An 18,126-nucleotide genomic window follows, 5' to 3' on the forward strand; every position below is an offset into this window, starting at 1 on the left:
GGGGGGGGGGAATCACCATATGCCTCCCGATACAATATCATCACGATACTTATGCCACGATACGATATTCTTGCGATTTTAAACATATTGCAATATTCTGCGATATAATGATATATATTACCTTATTTCCAACTTCTATTTTTTTCCAAAATTCAAATGACGTCCCCAAAAAGAAACTTTGTCAACATCTGTTATCTAAAAATAAACATAATAATAAACATTTCTCTGTTGGTTCATCTCACCTTAGTTTTATTGCTGCATAATGGGATTGTCAAGCAGACAAACTGACCCACACATATATAATAAAAGATCCATACTTGGCGTCTGTGTATCGATACAGTATTGCCACTGAAAATATCGCGATACTATGCTGTACTCATTTTTTTTTTTTCCCCCACCCCTAGTACCACTAGTGGTTCTTGTACCATACTTTGACAACCAGTGCATTACAACATCAGCTCGAAGCAAAATATCTTAGACACTTCTCACCTAAAGTCTGCTGTCGTTTCTGTGTTTAGGAACTCATGGCCAGTCTACCTCAGCCTTCAGACCAGGACTGGGACATGACTCTGGAGAGAGGAACGCTGCCCGCTGCTGCGTCAGCAGACGCGTCCTCCAAACACAACGGCTCCCCGGCAGCCGGCGCGAGCAGCAAGGAGCCTCATCCGGCCCCGGCAGACGAACAAGTCCCACTGGTCACCATAAAAGAAGACGATACAACGACTAAAGTTACTAAGCCCTCTGCATCAGAGGAGCAACTGCAGGAGGCAGTTACAGAACAAAAGTGACTATCTCATGTACATTAGCTCACATAGACTCATGCAGATGTTTCCACACTCCATATAGAAGCTGGTTTTCAAACTGGCCTATATGGGACTATACAGCATATGGTCTCACATTTACACAAACACTCATGGTAAACCCATGCCCAGTGCCTGTGGGTTGATGCTTCACTACGACTGTTGGTTTGACGAATGCCTTTTTTACTGCATATCATTTCGCCTTGCTCTGGACCAGTCCAGAGAGAACAATAAACAACCTCTAACTTATGTATCTGTGTGGCTGTGTGTTTCAGTGAGAGACATGTGTGGCTATTTTTCTAATGTATCAGCTTAAAGCAGATGTAGAAAAACACTCAATATTTTTTTTTAAACCCTAACTGTAAAAGTAATAATAGTGGCTTTTATTTTGTAGATTACATATGCAGAGGAGAACGTTGCCATTCCCTTTTGTTATTAAACTCCAGCTCAAACTATGGACCACCATCTAATTTGTCCAGATTCCAATGATGAAATCCAAACATGACTAATAAACAGTACAACATGTGATGCCACTAACTGGCTTAAACCTATTTAAAAAAAAAAATATATATATATATATATATATATATATATATATATATATATATGTGTGTGTACTTGTCATCAACGTGTATGTCCATGGTGACCCATCTACCTTTTTAACAAACAACCACAATTGTTCATTATCTGTCCATTGCCAAATTACATTCAGAATTGGGATTTAAATGTTAAGTTGTGACTTTAAATGATTATTCATGCAATACATAAACACAGTTGTACATTACTTTACCTCACCACCAACAAAGACGTTGTGCCTGTCGGTGGGAGAGAGACAGCTGAAGGGAAAGTGCGTGGACGAGCTTTAAGCCTCTTATTTCCCTCGGACCGGGGATGGACAGGGTTATGAAACAGAGGCTTTTAAAACATTCAACTCTCACCCTCAAGATCAGAGGCTTAGGTGTGTGGCCCACAAGCCGTGTCTGCTTTGCTCCCTAATAATATCCTGCATCAACCTTACTTGTCCTAACGGTGACTCTTTTTTTGTCGCATTCAAATGGTCCATCAGCCGGATGCAAGTAGGCTATGTGACACAGCAACAAGTCCCCCGCGCCAGAGCCACCACGTCCTCTCTACCTCCTCTTTATCTCGAGATCGGTTGCTCTGGTTTGGACGGGGGAAATCCTTAACACAATTGCGTCATAAATACGTCAATAAACTCATTCACTGACGATCAGGTACCACGATAGCCGCCATATTCGCATCCATGGCAGGGTAACGGTGCTCTCGGCCAGCGTATGGTCCAGTCATCAGCATCAACTATTGCGCGCACCGACCCCCCGATTCCATCCGGATAGCGGTCCCCAGCCACACGGCTTAGATCTGATCATCAAAGCAGAATAGCCGGACTTCCACAGAGGGGAAGACATGCAACGTGGAGCGGGGGTCTAGGTAGACTACGATGCCTTAGACTTAGAGAGGGATCCTGGCACAAGATGGAGGTAAACAGCGTTTGTAGTGAGGTGAGTTGATACGCGCGCGATTTGCATATTCATTTGTTTAACATTGTTTTTGGTTAGTGCTGTCCCGTTAAGTTAGCTTGCCCTGCGAGTCTGGAAAGAGCTTATATTCGCGTCACGATCTGCAGCGCACCGTGATGCATGCTAACACGCTAGCTACTGCTAACAGCTGGTTAGGTGTTTATTGTTGTTGCACTGTCCGGGTTTAGTAGTTTGATAGCTGCCCGCCGAGGCTTTCACCGCCGCTCTTTATTCCGCAGAGAGGACGGGCTCCTTATCTAATGACCCATGACCTCCTCTTAGCTTTTGTTGTTATTTAGCTACACTTCTCAAGAGGAGTTTGCCCCATAGCTAGCTTAGCGTATGTAGCATTAGCACGTAGTTAGCTTGCTAGCTGACGGCTTGCAGGCTTAAAACTTGGACACAAGTTTGTATTCAACCTCCACCGTATTGTTAACGAAGAGCTGGCAGAGTGTTTTTATGTATCTATAGTAAGCTTATAGAATAATTCGGCGACGTTCAATGTATTCAAAGTTGAACCCTAACGTTAGCTGGGAAACATTTGGTCAGACGTCTTCTTCACAAGTGTGGGCTGACTTGTCCCCAGCACAAGTGATGCGACTATTAGCTTTAACTCTAGTTTTTTTTTTTAGATTCGTAATAACTCGTATTAATTTGATAAAACTATTCATCTGACGTACACAGCTGTCAGTATATCAACAGCATTAGCAGAGTGAAAGAGTGTTAAACATTACAGCTCCATATTATTCATTCCGCCAGGCTCTTAACAACAGGGGGGCTCTTAATGGAATGGAAACCCTTGTATTAATAATATCAATTTATCATCTTCATAACTAGTGAAACCAATGATGCCTTTTAAAGACTTGTCCAAATGCTGTGTTGTGATAACTGTGGAAAGGTCCAGGTTGCTTTTATATGGGCCCCATGATGAGATGTTTTTTCATGTGCAACTAAGCCAACCTGACATCCTAAACCTCTCCATCTCTGGGATTCTTTCACACCTACAGTCCAAACGGTCTGTCTGACTGCAGGCACAGCCCAAAGCTATTGCAACATACACTTTTGACCTAGTCCATTCTTTGTTGAGGTAAACTCTCATCTCCGTGGTCATTTGGTAGACTTCTGTCACATGTTCATCTGTTGAAGGAGCTCAGTTTGTGGAGACATTGACCGATCCAGTTCTAAAGGTTTTTCATCTCTTGCTACAAATAGGCACTTAAATCTGCTGTTCACTTAAGTCTGCACATTTGAACACCCAGAAACACACAAGTTAACATGGAAGCGTAGACACCTAAACTGTGCTAGTGGTCATGCTGGTTGTTTAATGCACTTTGAAGATGATATATAACGAAAGTATTACATGCTGGTATCAGTGATTGTCAGATGATATTATGTATGGCTGTCAGACATCTTTCCAAAAGGCTGGAAAAGGCTCGCCTGGTTGTGCTGCAAGTGTAGGCTGCACTCTGCTACAAACCGCGATGAGCCACAGCAAAGGTGGGAGTGAAAAATGAATGTGTGAATTTTGACACGAGCTCTGCCCTGGCTTTGGCTAGCCTGGATGCTATACTTAAGAGATGCACCAAGGGTTACATTGCTACACAATTCTGTGTTATGTCTTGCTTTGAAGTGTACATCGTGACTGATTTGAATGTTTATGTTGATAATGTCATACTACCGTGCCAAGATATTGGAAAGTGGTTTGCTGGCCTCCGTTCTGTTGATGTACGGGTGTGAGTGTATGTTGGTGGCTCCACCCACTGAGTGGGTTTGCGTAGGGCTATGACTCATCTCCCCTCTTCAGAGGCTTGATAGAATTCAACACACAAACACCCAGGACTGAATACATCATGCAGGCTGAGCTTCAGCCCAGAATTGAAATATGCAGACCTGGTTAATGTCACAGCGGTCACTCAGTTTGCCTGATTTACTTGCGGATGCTGACATGTCTGACATTCCTCTGCTGACAATATCACATAGTATGTCTATTCAAACAAACAAAAGAGAAGCATAAAACAGGCTCCTAAATCTAACTGGATAGAACAAAACATGTTCTATCTGTGGTCTTTTAAAAAAACTAACCTGCTGCCACAACTATCAGCTTAAAGCCATAAAAGAGCGTAGCCATAGTTTCTCCTTAAGAGGTTGAATGCTGACTGCAGCCCTATCAAACATCAGACCCTCAGAGCCAGTCAGACATGTTGTTTTTGTCCTGGCTGGGGATTAAGCTAGAATGCTAATAAAGAGGGGCTTTATATGGACAGGATGAGAGCTGGACAGCTGGACAGGCTTAGAATATGCAATCCATACTGTTGACAACCAAAAGAGCCCGAGTTGGGAAAAGTGAAAGTGCACTGTTATTCTGTTTGACTCATCGATTTCATCTGTTGAATCTTCCGTCATACGTGTGGGCGTGCAGCAGCTGCACTCATAATCCTGTTCAGTTGAAAACCAGGATGACAAAGGTTTGTCAAAGTGTTTACTGATGCTGACTCCGACGGATTGTTTTGGTTTTGCTTCAGGTCAATGGACATGAGATCATAGACGAGCCCATGGAGGAGGGAGAGTCTTTCTCACACTGTGTAAGTAATGATGGGCGTGAGGTCTTGGAGCATGTAGGATGATAGACCTGCAGTGTTGCGCGGCTGTCTCATACTGATACGGTTTGTGTAGGACGAAGGGACATATGAGGAGATTCCGATCACCCACCATGTAAAAGAGGGCTGCGAGAAGGCGGATCCATCTCAGTTTGAACTGCTCAAAGTCCTCGGCCAGGGCTCTTTCGGCAAGGTGAGGAAACTTAGCAGACAAGCAAAAGGTTTCCATCAGCGCAATCGTAGTGGTGTATGTGTCTTTCTGAATTTCTCTTGTTCTCTCAGGTATTTCTCGTCAGGAAGATTGTGGGTCCAGATGCTGGTCAGTTATATGCAATGAAAGTTCTAAAAAAGGCATCTTTGAAAGGTAACACAACTTTTGTTTTTGATCTACATCCTCACAAAACCCCACAATGCAAATCATCTAGTATGTTCTGTCTTTAGTGTTGAATTTCTTTTTTTCTCTCTCTCTCTCTCTCTCTCTCTCTCTCTCTCTCTCCAGTCAGGGACAGAGTTCGCACTAAGATGGAAAGAGACATTTTAGTGGAAGTCAATCATCCCTTCATAGTGAAATTGCACTACGGTAAGAGAGACTCTTGTTTACATGGCGTACACCTATTACAAGAAGCGATAAGCTGCTTCTGTGCATCTTTTATGTTCCAATCTGAGACATCATTTTTCAAAACATTTTGAGTGTTATGATGGTATTCACACCAATTGCATGGCACGATTACATACAAAGTCATTGTGAAGACGAGGATAAATGCAAATATAAGGCAGGCCGTTTGCGGAGCGGCACCAGTTGAAATATTTAAATTTGAGGAATCAAACTCGTGCGAGTAACACCTCTTCCTATCCAGACACGACGTGAACGAGCAAACATCATAATATTCAGTACTGTATGAAGATGTCCTAACCGTCTCTGTGCATCAGCAAAACAGGCTAAGCAACATGCCGCTTGTCCTGGCTCTATTTTTGCAAAGTTTCACACACTTCCTTCACCTCCAGCCTGTTTTTACTGGACGAAATCAACGCTGACGTCCTTGACACATAGGAGACACATCTTATATGATCCACAGCTGAGGAAATGATTAAAATGATGACATTAGTTATGAACAAATCAGAAATCACACCGGCTGCGGAAAAAAAATCTCATCTTCACCTCGCACTGCGACATCGCTCATAGCATATCTGAAGAATCTGAAATATGACAAAATTGCACTCCATCCGCCTGAGTTCGGTCGCTGTAGGAAGAGGTGTAACGTGGCGTGAAATTTACATAGCCAGTGTGAACACATTACATGACATAGTTATTGAACAGCAATTAGTCCCAGTTAGTCAAGTTTATTATTAGATTAACACAGATTTCCACAATACACATTAAAACAATAATTACGAACAAAAGGATCAAGCTAATATCTACATTTTTCCAAATCATCATTGTTAATGTTGGAAAGCTGTTGCTATTGTAAGTGAGTTACAGTGTTTACATGCATCACCCGAAGTGTCTCTGTTGAAATCAGAACATGATTAGTTTGCAGGAAATTGACATGTCTGCTTTTCTCCTTGTCTCCTTGTCTCCCAGCCTTTCAGACGGAAGGGAAACTGTATTTAATACTGGACTTTCTCAGGGGAGGGGATGTATTCACTCGCTTATCCAAAGAGGTAACCTTACGTCCTGTTGCCTTACATCTCATTATAATTTAAGTTTGTTTGTAACTTTTTCTGTCCAAAAAGAAAAGTACAGCATGTCCTAATGGTCTTTTTTTAATGCCTAATGTTTTAAACATGTCTATGAATATTAGAACTACATATGCCACAATGTTCTTCTAGAAAGCCTAAGGGGTTGTTAAGATGACAGCTACAAATTGAACAGGTGTGCCAAAATGTAAAAATGTATTTAATTAAATCCAAAGCACTGCCAAGTCATTTGTCTCCTCTGCATTCTTTTTGGCTTTTTATTTTAAATCATGACTTGAATTCCTCATGGAAACACAAGTGCTTTTCTTAGAATCTTCATTCGCTTTTAGATCATCCGTTGCTTGTCAGTTAGATGCGCAGATGAGTTCTTTTCAAATGCTTTCAGGGAACTCGAATGTGTGATTGTTCTCCAGATAGACCTTGTGTTGAAAGCATGTCTCAGAGCCAAAGCCATAGCTGCTGGCAATGTCAAATCAACAGCTTGCCGAGCACTGTAGCCTATTTGAAATGTTGTTGTTGTGACAATAATAATCTTCTGTTTTCTCTGTTTTTTCACTTATTATTGAAGTTGTGTCTGTTTTGTTTTTTTTCTTTGCTGCTGAATTTCTCTCCTCTTCTTAGTTCAGAGAGTAAATTTGTCCAGTTCTTATCAGGTTATGTTTACAGAGGAAGATGTGAAATTCTACCTTGCAGAGCTGGCCCTGGCCCTCAACCACCTGCACAGCCTGGGCATAGTTTACAGAGATCTCAAGCCAGAGAAGTATGAATCTCAGACCTCAGCTTCACATTCTGACCACTCCCACTCAAACCCCCGCAGTCATCTTCCAACGCCTCCCAACTTACATATACATATTTCTTCTTACTGATGATTTTTGACCTGCACATACAAACTGTACAACTCTGTCTGTTAACACATGCCTTAAGCATTACTCATGATTTCAGAAAGTTGATAAATGTCTCCGGCATTAAAACAATTTTTACATTTTACTTGGACATTGTTTTTTCAACAATAAGACAATCATGTCCAACCTCCACCTTCTCCATATTTCCAATAATAAATTAGTGAATGGCTGAAGTGAGTTAGACCTAAAAGCAAACTAATTGTCTTAAGTCATAACAAGAAAATTATGCTATGAGATAATTTACATAATTACACATATGCTGAATGCATAAAACATTTTTTTTTTTTTTAGCAGATGTTGTGAAGAGATGTTTAATCTTTTATGACAGATAGCTGATGGGAATTCAAAGGACAATTGTTTCTCATCACCTAAAAAATACATCGAGAGTGTGTTCATTTCTCCACCCTCCGAGACGGCCCTATTTACACGTAGCACCATGCTCTTCTCTTCAGGAGGAATGTGTTGCCGTATTTTTTCTGCCAATCCTTTAATGTTTCAGACCTCAATTCCCATAACTTCACTAAACATACAGTATATTGTCACACAGACCCGTACCAGCTAGCCCATTCTTGACTCAAGTCCAACCTGAATAGTTTCCGAATCTGTGACTGGATGTGTCCAATGTGGCTTTAAATGGAGTATTCTGATCTGTTATTCCTCATGATTAGCAGAGCTCAGAGGAAGAATAGGTTTGCAATAGATCTAACACCTCTGTGTGATCATTGTTGTGTGAAGCTCTCCTCCTTGTTGTCTTTCAGCATCTTACTTGATGAAGCTGGACACATAAAGTTAACAGGTATGTTTTTGACTTGATGCTTTTATTTGTTTTATTAAAAAGAGGAATTGAATATCCTAATCTTAATAATGGCCTGTAATTAAACTTGTGTTTATATTAAAGGTCCCATGATATGGTGCTTTTTGGATTCTTTTATATAGGCCTAAGTGGTCCCTAATACTGTATCTGAAGTCTCTTTTATACTAACCTTATTGGGTCCATAATACTGTATCTGAGTCCTTTATATAGACCTTAGTGGTCCCTAATAGTATCTGAAGTCTTTTTAATATGACCTTAGTGGTCCCTAATACTGTATCTGAAGTCTCTTTTAACATACCCTTAGTGGTCCCTAATACTGTATCTGAAGGCTTTTAAATACCCTGTGGTCCCTAATACTGTATCTGAAGTCTCTTTTATATAGCCTAGTGGTCCCTAATACTGTATCTGAAGTCTCTTTATATAGACCTTAGTGGTCCCTAATACTGTATCTGAGTCTCTTTAAAGACCTTAGTGGTCCCTAATACTGTATCTGAAGTCTCTTTAATAGCCCTTAGTGGTCTAATACTGTATCTGAAGTCTTTATATACCTTAGTGGTCCCTAATACTGTATCTGAAGTCTCTTTTATTAGACCTTAGTGGTCCCCTAATACTGTATCTGAAGTCTCTTTTATATAGACCTAGTGGTCCCTATACGTACTGAGTCTTTTTATTAGACTTAGTGGTCCCTAATAATGTATCTGAAGTCTCTTTTATATAGACCTTAGTGGGCCCTAATAATGATCTGAAGTCTCTTTATATAGACCTAGTGGTCCCTAATACTGTATCTGAAGCTCTTTTATATAGACCTAGTGGTCCCTAATACTGTATCTGAAGTCTCTTTAATAGACCTAGTGGCCCCTATTAGTATTGAAGTCTCTTTTAATAGACCTTAGTGGTCCCATAACTGTATCTGAAGTTCTTTTATACCTTAGTGGTCCCTAATACGTATCTGAAGTCTCTTTATATAGACCTTAGTGGTCCCCTAATACTGTATCGAAGTCTCTTTATATAGACACTAGTGGTCCCCTATACTGTATCTGAAGTCTTTTATTAGACCTTAGTGGTCCCCTAATACTGTATCTGAAGTCCTTTTAAGACCTTAGGGTCCCTAATACTGTATCTGAAGTCTCTTTTTATATGACCTTAGTGGTCCCCTAATACTGTATCTGAAGTCTCTTTATATAGACCTTAGTGGTCCCCTAAACTGTATATGAAGTCTTCTTTAATAGACCTGTGTGGTCCCCTATACTGTATCTGAAGTCTCTTTCTATAGACCTTAGTGGTCCCCTAATATAGTAATCTGAAGGCTATTTTTATAGACCTTAGTGGTCCCTAATACTGTATCGGAAGTCTCTTCATGCCATGGGACCTTTTTAAATGTGTCTTTACGGAGAAACGATTCATGCCCCTATGTTTGTCTGTAGGGTGGCTTTCCTCAGCACCTGTTTTTACGTTTCTTTTGCCAACACCTAAAAGCATAAAAGTTCTGCATAGTATAACTGTTGCATGGTATTGTTCATTTAACTGTGTATCTTACTGTGTTTTTGCTTTGCATTGCTGTGTATGCAGACTTTGGTCTGAGTAAAGAGTCTGTAGATGCTGATAAGAAGGCGTATTCCTTCTGTGGTACGGTGGAGTATATGGCCCCTGAGGTGGTCAACAGGAGAGGACACACACAGAGTGCAGACTGGTGGTCTCTGGGAGTACTTATGGTACAGAATTTTTTGCTTTGACATATAAACAAACTGATAAGAAAAAAACATCCTCTTGATGATATTCCCTGTATTTCATTGTGTGTTTACAGTTTGAGATGCTAACGGGGACGTTACCGTTCCAAGGGAAAGACCGCAACGAGACCATGAACATGATCCTCAAGTGAGTCACTAGGCCCAGCATGATTAAGACAGAAGTGAGACAAGTTTAGATTTGTAACTAATGATGAACCGTGGCTTTTTCTTTTTGTCCACATCTACCTGTCGCTCTCTGCTCATTTCCGCCCTCCAGAGCTAAGTTGGGAATGCCCCAGTTCCTGAGTTTGGAAGCCCAGAGTTTGCTGAGAATGCTGTTCAAACGTAACCCTGCTAACAGACTAGGTAAGGTGCATTGAAGTCCATCGGGTGAGCGTGTAGACTTGTTAGAATAAACGAAAACGAGGTGTTGTTGATCCGCGCATTGCGCCACTCGCTTAGCTTGAGCTTGTTAACATTCTGGCATCCACTTAAATCACATGCTGGAAAGCCGCTGTGAGAAGAATGTGTGAATGTGTTGATCCTCTGAAAACAATAAAATAACAAACGTGCCAGGGTAACTGAACCGGAGTGATCTGTGTCTTTAGGGGCCGGGCCCGACGGAGTGGAGGAGATCAAACGCCACGCTTTCTTTTCCACCATCGACTGGAATGTGAGCGCACAGACACACACACACGCACACACACACACATATCCCTCTCATTTCTCACAGACCCACGCATACACGCCCATGTAAGTCTCCAGCTTCTGTTGAGGATTCACACCTAACAAACGGTTGGCTTGGTGAGTTCTGGCCATCATTCTTGGCCACGCCAGCTATAGTTTGTGTGTGTGTGTCTGTGTGTCTGTGTGTGTGTGTGTGTGTGTGTGTGTCTGTGTGTGTGTGTCTGGGCAGAGGGCCAGTTCTCACTGTGTGTGCACTAATAGCCCTGTGTGAGTGTTTAGGAGCTTCAGGATGCTATTTGCTGGACCGGGCTGTAGATGGATGGGAGCGGGTTAATCTGGGAGGGGGCCCATCTCTCACATATGTTCACACACTGCAAACAGCCTGTGGTGGGGTTTGATTGTCTAACATGTACAGTATGTGTGTTTACTGTACATGCGTTGTCGTCTGCAGAAGCTGTACAGGAGAGAGCTCCAGCCCCCATTCAAGCCTGCAGCGGGTAAACCCGATGACACGTTCTGCTTTGACCCTGAGTTCACTGCTAAAACGCCTAAAGGTAAAAATCCAAACCTACACACACACATGCTCTGTTCACATGCTTTTGAGATTCAAAACAACAGCCATTCCTGCAGCCATGGAAACTGCAACTCAGCACTGACTTCAAGAAATAACTCCCAATTTCATTGGATGTCTGTATGTTCAAATGTCTATATTGAATTGAATTATCTCTGTATGTTCAGACTCCCCAGGTATTCCTCCCAGTGCTAATGCCCACCAGCTCTTCAAAGGCTTCAGTTTTGTTGCTCCAAACCCTATGGATGAGAACAAGAGCTCCCCGCTGCTCAGCTTACTCCCTATAGTGCAGGTAGAGACACACTGTGCAAATGTCCTCGATCACAAGTTACACTAATTAACTCTTAGCATATTAACTCAAAGACATGAAGATCACACGCAGATATTTTTTTACTTTTACTTTTTAGCCTTTGTGGGAAGCAGTTGTTTGCAAAAGTTACAGAATAATTTCAGCCATCTCCAACAGTGGAGTTGCCACATTGCAACACTAGCACACTAGCTTCTAAGCTAACACACTAGCTAACTACCTGGAAGTGTCTACTACTTTACTGTGGAGCTTTAAATGTCCTGAGCGCTGTCATCTCCTCCTTCCGCCATTGATTCCAACTTCAAGAAACGCATGTTGGAGGCTAGAGCTGGGGGATGTGGAGAAAATCAAATATCACAATATTTTTGACCAAATATCTGTTTTTCACAACAATATTGTACTCTTAAGTATTGGTGCTTTCACCAAATATTTACACAATGAGGTTTGATAATGATGATAATGATATATTAAATGAAAACGGTAATTGTTATCGTCAACATTTTTATGGTGGTTTACCGTTGCATCGGTACCTGTTACATCATCACAGCAATTGAGTCAACAAATCTCTCTTGAATATTATTCGAGAGTTGCTTACACACTTCCTCTCTTGATTCAGCTGGCTACTTTTCAATCCGGTTATTGTGTTCCACTGTAGACCTAAACCACACACACACACACACTCTCACACACATTTCACCTCCCCACATTCAGCATGGCTCAGTTTATGCCCTTAACTGCTAATTTGATAGCATTTTGCCGTTTCGTGATGTGTGAATAGGGAGCCAATGCTACAATGTCCGTAAATCTGCAATGAATGCTTGACTGCTGAATATGTAATAACTTTACTACTGCAAGTTCCTCTCTGGGAACAGAAGTGTTAAAATGAATGCGATGGGAGCACACAGCACCAGGTTTACGAGTCCGCACATCAAAGGTGTAGGCATGACTGTTTTTTATTAATTTCTTTAGTTGATGTTAAAGGAGACATATCATGCTCATTTTCTGGTTCATACTTCTATTTTGGGTTTCTACTAGAACATGTTTACATGCATTCATAAGCACATTCATTTATTTGTCTCATAAATCATCTTTTTCTCTGAATTTACCCGTACTCACCCTCTGTCTGAAACACTCCGTTTTATCGCCTGTCTCTTTAAGCCCACCTCACGAAAGCCCAGTCTGCTCTGATTGGCTTGTGAGTAAAATATGACACACCTTTGCAAAGGTACACTGATACAAATATCTTACTTGATCTACAAAAAAAAAAAAAAAAGAAGACCCTTTTTGAATCTGAGTATGTGTTGATCCAACAAGGCTAGTCTTTGAGGGGGCGAGATATCTTCCTCCACCTGAACCCCGATTTTAGTTTAAAGCCGGAGTTCTGCTTCTGCGTTAAATCCCCCTTAAAACTCATCTGGTTCTCCTTCTCCATAAACATGAAACCCAAGAGAGGGTTAACTTCTCCTGCTGCAGATGTCCTCCTTGGTCAGAAAGAACAAGGGAGACACTTTGTTTCTCTCACTATGCTTCTAGAGTCGCTCTGAAGCGAATCAACGTCACTCTCTCTACCACACACACACACACACACACACACACACAACCACCACACACACACACACACACACACACGCGGCCCTGCTATTCCTTAAAGAGACCAACACGCCACACCAAACACACAAGTATAAACTCCAGGCCCCTTACGTAGGCTATGGCGAAAGCGTGGAGCTTCCTCGGAACCATAAATCACTCTTAAGACTTCAGACCGGGGTCATGGGGACCTCATCCAGCAACCTTAGCCTTTAGGCGACTTGCAACACTAACTATACTGTGACTCCTCCCACAAAATTGCGTGGGTGTAACTAAGGCTGGGGTTAAATAAATACATCTTGTTAAGCGAAAAAATGCCCAATGTCTTGTAATTATAGCAATGTATATATTTACATAAAGATACACACTTATTATTTAATTTTTCAGTGTGGTTCTCCATGTGTTGAGATACTCAGATGGCGGGCGGTGTTCTAATGAGCCAGCATATGAAATATGAAGGGGCGCCAAATCTGATTGGCTTGACCCGTTAATTCTGATCTAGGTAGCCCACAAAAAACTGACAGAGTTGTTTTATTTCACAGTCTGTGGATTGGTAGGCACTCCATTTATGTATGTGTAACGTAAGTTTAAATCTTATTCTCTGCAGATGCACGGCGGCTCAACCAAGTTCTCTGATCTTTACGAGCTGCAGGAGGACATAGGGGTCGGCTCCTACTCCATTTGTAAACGCTGTGTACACCGAGTCTCTGCCATGGACTATGCTGTGAAGGTAAGTATTTTTTTTTTTATCTACTAAGCACCATTTTCTCTTTTCTGCTCCTCTAGTCTTCAGGCCTCTGATGCATTATGTGTCATGTTCAATATCAATAGCTGCATTCAGGCTGTGTGACAGCCTTTTTGAAGTTGTTTCTCTCGTGGTCAGCACCTGTGTATGTTTTTTTTATTTTATAAAAAAGAATGTTAGTCCACTCTAGTGCATTTGTAATCCATTTACAAGGCTGTTGTTTGTCAGCTTTATAGAGCCTTCGGGTGTTAAAATCCTGGGGAACTAAATGACTAAGTAAACTAGATGGCTGTGAATGCACAATTTTAGAGCGTGGGTTCATGAAAGCTTCTGAATGTGTGAATGAAATTGAGCAAAATTAAGAAAGCATTTCTGTTGTGGTTAGTGTGGCCAACAGACCAGCAGGGGGCAGCACCGCTTCAAGCTACTGAAACCTAATGCTGCCTTCTAATATCGAAGCTAGTTTAGATTGTTAAATGCTTTCATTCTTTGCCAGTATACTCTGTAATTTGACAAACTGCTCATAGCTGTGTTTCCACCTGTCTCAGATTATAGACAAAAGTAAGAGGGACCCCTCTGAAGAGATCGAGATCCTGATGCGATACGGACAGCATCCCAACATCATCACTCTGAAAGACGTCAGTAACCTTTGAGTGTGCGAGCATTTCACGGCAGTACAGTTTGTAGTTTGTCACCATACTGACGGGTTGTCTCTCTGTGTGTTTGCATGTGTCAGGTGTATGACGAGGGCAGGTATGTGTACCTGGTGACGGAGCTGATGAAGGGTGGGGAGTTGCTGGATAAGATCCTCAGGCAGAAGTTTTTCTCTGAGAGAGAGGCCAGTGCTGTGCTCTACACCATCACCAAGACTGTTGACTACCTCCACTGCCAAGGGGTGAGGAAACACTTGTGTACATATTGGAGTGAAAAAAAGGGAAATCTTCTTCTCTAATGTTTTTTTTTTTTTTTTTTTCTCCTCCTCACCCAGGTGGTACACCGAGACCTGAAGCCCAGTAACATCCTGTATATGGATGACTCGGGAAATCCCGACTCCATCAGGATCTGTGACTTTGGCTTCGCCAAGCAGCTTCGGGGAGGCAACGGCCTGCTGCTCACCCCCTGTTACACCGCCAACTTTGTGGCACCAGAGGTGAGAGGGGAGAAAGGACGAGAGAGAACAAACTCTAGAGGGAATGTACGACTTTGAAAAACCGATTAGTTCTGTTGTTAAAGCCATACTTTTGGCTAAAGTCAAGCCCTACCTGCTACATAATGATTTTGAAAGTTATACATGCATTTATTATGCCTTGATTAGACTACGGTAATTCTTTACATGTTGGGTCAGATCAGTCATCTCTTTGTCGGTTACAGTTACTTCAGAACCCAGCAGCTCGGCTTTTAACCAAGACTAAAACGCGTGACCACATAACCCCAGTTTTAGCCTCGCTCCCCTGGCTTCCTTGATTTTAAAATTGTATTTCATGTTTTTAAGATTTTAAATGGATTTTTGGCTTCGTATTTATCAGAGATTTTACATGTCCACACTCCTGTCAAAGCACTGACGTCGCCCAATCCGATGCTGCTCGATGTTCCCAGATCGAGGTTAAAAAATACAGCTGGCCGAGCCTCTTCAGCGACTGCTCCAAGTCTCTGGAGTAGTTTACCTATGTCAATAAGAACTGCGCTGACTGCTGAAACTTCCAAGTGCTTGCTTAAAGGTCCCATGACATGGTGCTCTTTGGATGCTTTTATATAGACCTTAGTGGTTCCCTAAAACTGGTATCTGGTCTATTTTATATAGGACCTTAGTGGTCCCTAATACTGTATCTGAAGTCTCTTTATATAGACCTTGTGGTCCCTAATACGTATCTGAAGTCTCTTTATATAGACTTGTGGTCCCTAATATGTATCTGAAGTCTCTTTATAGACCTTAGTGGTCCCTAATACTGTATCTGAAGTCTCTTTTATAAGACCTTAGTGGTCCCCTAATACTGTATCTGAAGTCTCTTTTAATAGACCTTAGTGGTCCTAATACTGTATCTGAAGTCTCTTTTATATAGACCTTAGTGGTCCCTAATACTGTATCTGAAGTCTCTTTTATATAGACCTTAGTGGTCCCTAATACTGTATTGAAGTCTCTATATAGACCTTAGTGGTCCCTAATACTGTATCTGAAGTCTCTTTATATAGACTTAGTGGTCCCCAATACTGTATCTGAAGTCTTATATAGACCTTAGTGGTCCCCTAATACTGTACTGAAGTCTCTTATTGACCTTAGTGGTCCCCTAATACTGTATCTGAAGTCTCTTTTATATAGACCTTAGTGGTCCCTAATACTGTATCTGAGGCTGGGGGTGTGGCCTTGACCAACTGCCACTTTGCTCGTTTGAAAGCCATGATGTCTCTCTCTCATGGGGGGGGGGCAAATTCTCTGGGCGGGCAAAGCAGAGAAAGGGGAGGTAACCTTGCCCCTTATGACCTCATAAGGAGAAGATTCCGAATTGGCCCGTCTGAGCTTTAATTTTCTCAAAGGCAGAGCAGGATACCCAGGGCTCGGTTTACACCTATCACCATTTCTAGCCACTGGGGGGCCATGGGCAGGCTGTTTTGTGGATTGTTTGTGGATATTATTATGCATATATTATTTTTTAACATGCTATGTAAGTAAAATTGGACTGAACTTAAAAACCTGTACAATACAATTTTTATGGTGAAAGCGATATAATGGGGGAGAGGATAGGGAGTAAGCATGTAAAGAAGAGTTTTTTTCTTTAATTCCTATTATCAGTGGAAGTCCCTAATGGTTTGCCTCTCTGTGTTTGTGTGCTCTAGGTACTTATGCGGCAAGGTTACGATGCAGCCTGTGACATATGGAGTCTTGGAGTTCTACTGTATACCATGCTGGCAGGGTAAGACCTCACTCAAAAAAAAACCTGTTGGGTGATTTTGTTAAATGTGGGAGGGAATGATTAATCGTGAAGTGTCCAAATGTCTAAAACCAGTCGACTGTCGTGCAAAGATGGAGATCAAAACAGTCTAATCCCTGCTCTTGTTACTCACTTTGCTTGTACTGTATGAGTTCTGGAGCACTTTTTAAGATAACATTTCTGATAAGTAATTGTCAAAGTGCCGAAGACTAGTATACAACAGAATCTATGAATTGAAATATTGCGTGTGTGTTTTCCTCATTTCGTCTTTTTGCCCCGTCAGGTACACGCCGTTTGCTAATGGGCCAAACGACACACCAGAAGAGATTCTTCTCCGGATCGGATCTGGAAAGTTCTCTTTGACAGGTGGCAACTGGGATACTGTATCAGACACCTCAAAGGTACACACACTGACGCTGTCGCCTCGCACAGGCAGCGCGGGTCTGAAGCTCATTACTGCGACTTTTTAAAGCGCATTTTCTACATCTTCTTAGTCTTATATTATTGCTTTTGTTCCCTCTTTTCATGTCTGTAAAGCACTTTATACACTTTTTTTGAAAGGTGCTACATAATTTAATTTAAAAAGAAAAAGCTGTAATATTTAGATTTGATCCGATTAGGATGGATCTGTTTGATTCTGTGCTTGTGTGGGGCGAGCAGGTGATAAAATATGACTCCCAGTTGTGTTGTTCCCTCAAACGTTACGTTAGAAATTTTACTGTATAATTTATTCAGAAAAAATTGCAATCAACAAATCAAATTTATATTCATATAGTACCTGTATTACAAATCAAATCCAGTTTTGAATGATCTCCAGGACACATGTGTTGGTTCTATCACTGTTATGTGACCCAGATAATGTCAAAACTAAAATACACAGCCTATAAAGTATACAAGGCCTCTTTAATATTATAAAGCTGTACTGTACCCCCCCTTTTAATTTTTGTTGCTATTGACGTGTATAGGCTCAAGTGCCAACAACTAACAATTCAAATAATAAAATATATAGTCAGCAAGCAGTAATCACTTAGCCTATATAATTACAGATTGACACATTGAAAAGAATAATACTTGCCAGTCATAAGCCTTATGACCTTAGCTAATGTCAGCAATTTATTGCGTGAAACAAAGAAGCTGCGATAATGTACAAATATTGACAATTATGTAACATTTGTTACAGGCCAGGCAATTTTATGTTTATCCATAAATAAAAAATCACACTTGAA

General features: G+C 41.4%; 2 protein-coding genes and 1 long non-coding RNA gene across 7 annotated transcripts in view; all 3 read left to right on the top strand.

The window, feature by feature from the left end:
* Positions 1-1,049, top strand: part of hdx (highly divergent homeobox) — a 10,465-nt gene extending 9,416 nt beyond the window's left edge. For both annotated transcript variants that reach the window (XM_032527963.1, XM_032527964.1), the window contains one exon: positions 519-1,049. In XM_032527963.1, coding sequence (XP_032383854.1) covers positions 519-788 — 270 coding nt within the window. In that variant the 3' untranslated portion in view covers positions 789-1,049. The remainder of the gene's footprint in view (positions 1-518) is intronic.
* The window catches only part of LOC116696805 (uncharacterized), a 451,372-nt gene that overhangs the window by 405,101 nt on the left and 28,145 nt on the right, over positions 1-18,126 (top strand). The window lies entirely within an intron of this gene.
* The window catches only part of rps6kal (ribosomal protein S6 kinase a, like), a 20,752-nt gene continuing 4,565 nt past the window's right edge, over positions 1,940-18,126 (top strand). For 2 of the 4 annotated variants that reach the window (XM_032527965.1, XM_032527966.1), the window contains exons 1-20: positions 1,940-2,320; positions 4,861-4,920; positions 5,012-5,128; positions 5,218-5,299; positions 5,435-5,515; positions 6,518-6,597; positions 7,287-7,393; positions 8,294-8,331; positions 9,919-10,061; positions 10,154-10,224; positions 10,354-10,442; positions 10,685-10,749; positions 11,215-11,317; positions 11,502-11,626; positions 13,836-13,961; positions 14,522-14,611; positions 14,710-14,868; positions 14,962-15,123; positions 16,806-16,882; positions 17,184-17,301. In XM_032527965.1, the coding sequence (XP_032383856.1) occupies positions 2,294-2,320; positions 4,861-4,920; positions 5,012-5,128; positions 5,218-5,299; positions 5,435-5,515; positions 6,518-6,597; positions 7,287-7,393; positions 8,294-8,331; positions 9,919-10,061; positions 10,154-10,224; positions 10,354-10,442; positions 10,685-10,749; positions 11,215-11,317; positions 11,502-11,626; positions 13,836-13,961; positions 14,522-14,611; positions 14,710-14,868; positions 14,962-15,123; positions 16,806-16,882; positions 17,184-17,301 (1,920 nt within the window). In that variant the 5' untranslated portion in view covers positions 1,940-2,293. Of the gene's footprint in view, positions 2,321-4,860; positions 4,921-5,011; positions 5,129-5,217; positions 5,300-5,434; positions 5,516-6,517; positions 6,598-7,276; positions 7,394-8,293; positions 8,332-9,918; positions 10,062-10,153; positions 10,225-10,353; positions 10,443-10,684; positions 10,750-11,214; positions 11,318-11,501; positions 11,627-13,835; positions 13,962-14,521; positions 14,612-14,709; positions 14,869-14,961; positions 15,124-16,805; positions 16,883-17,183; positions 17,302-18,126 lie in introns of those variants that run through there. The other 2 variants (XM_032527967.1, XM_032527968.1) reach the window with 2 other exon arrangements.

This window comes from Etheostoma spectabile, chromosome 10 (genome assembly GCF_008692095.1).
Source record: "Etheostoma spectabile isolate EspeVRDwgs_2016 chromosome 10, UIUC_Espe_1.0, whole genome shotgun sequence".
Taxonomy (NCBI): Eukaryota; Metazoa; Chordata; class Actinopteri; order Perciformes; family Percidae; genus Etheostoma; species Etheostoma spectabile.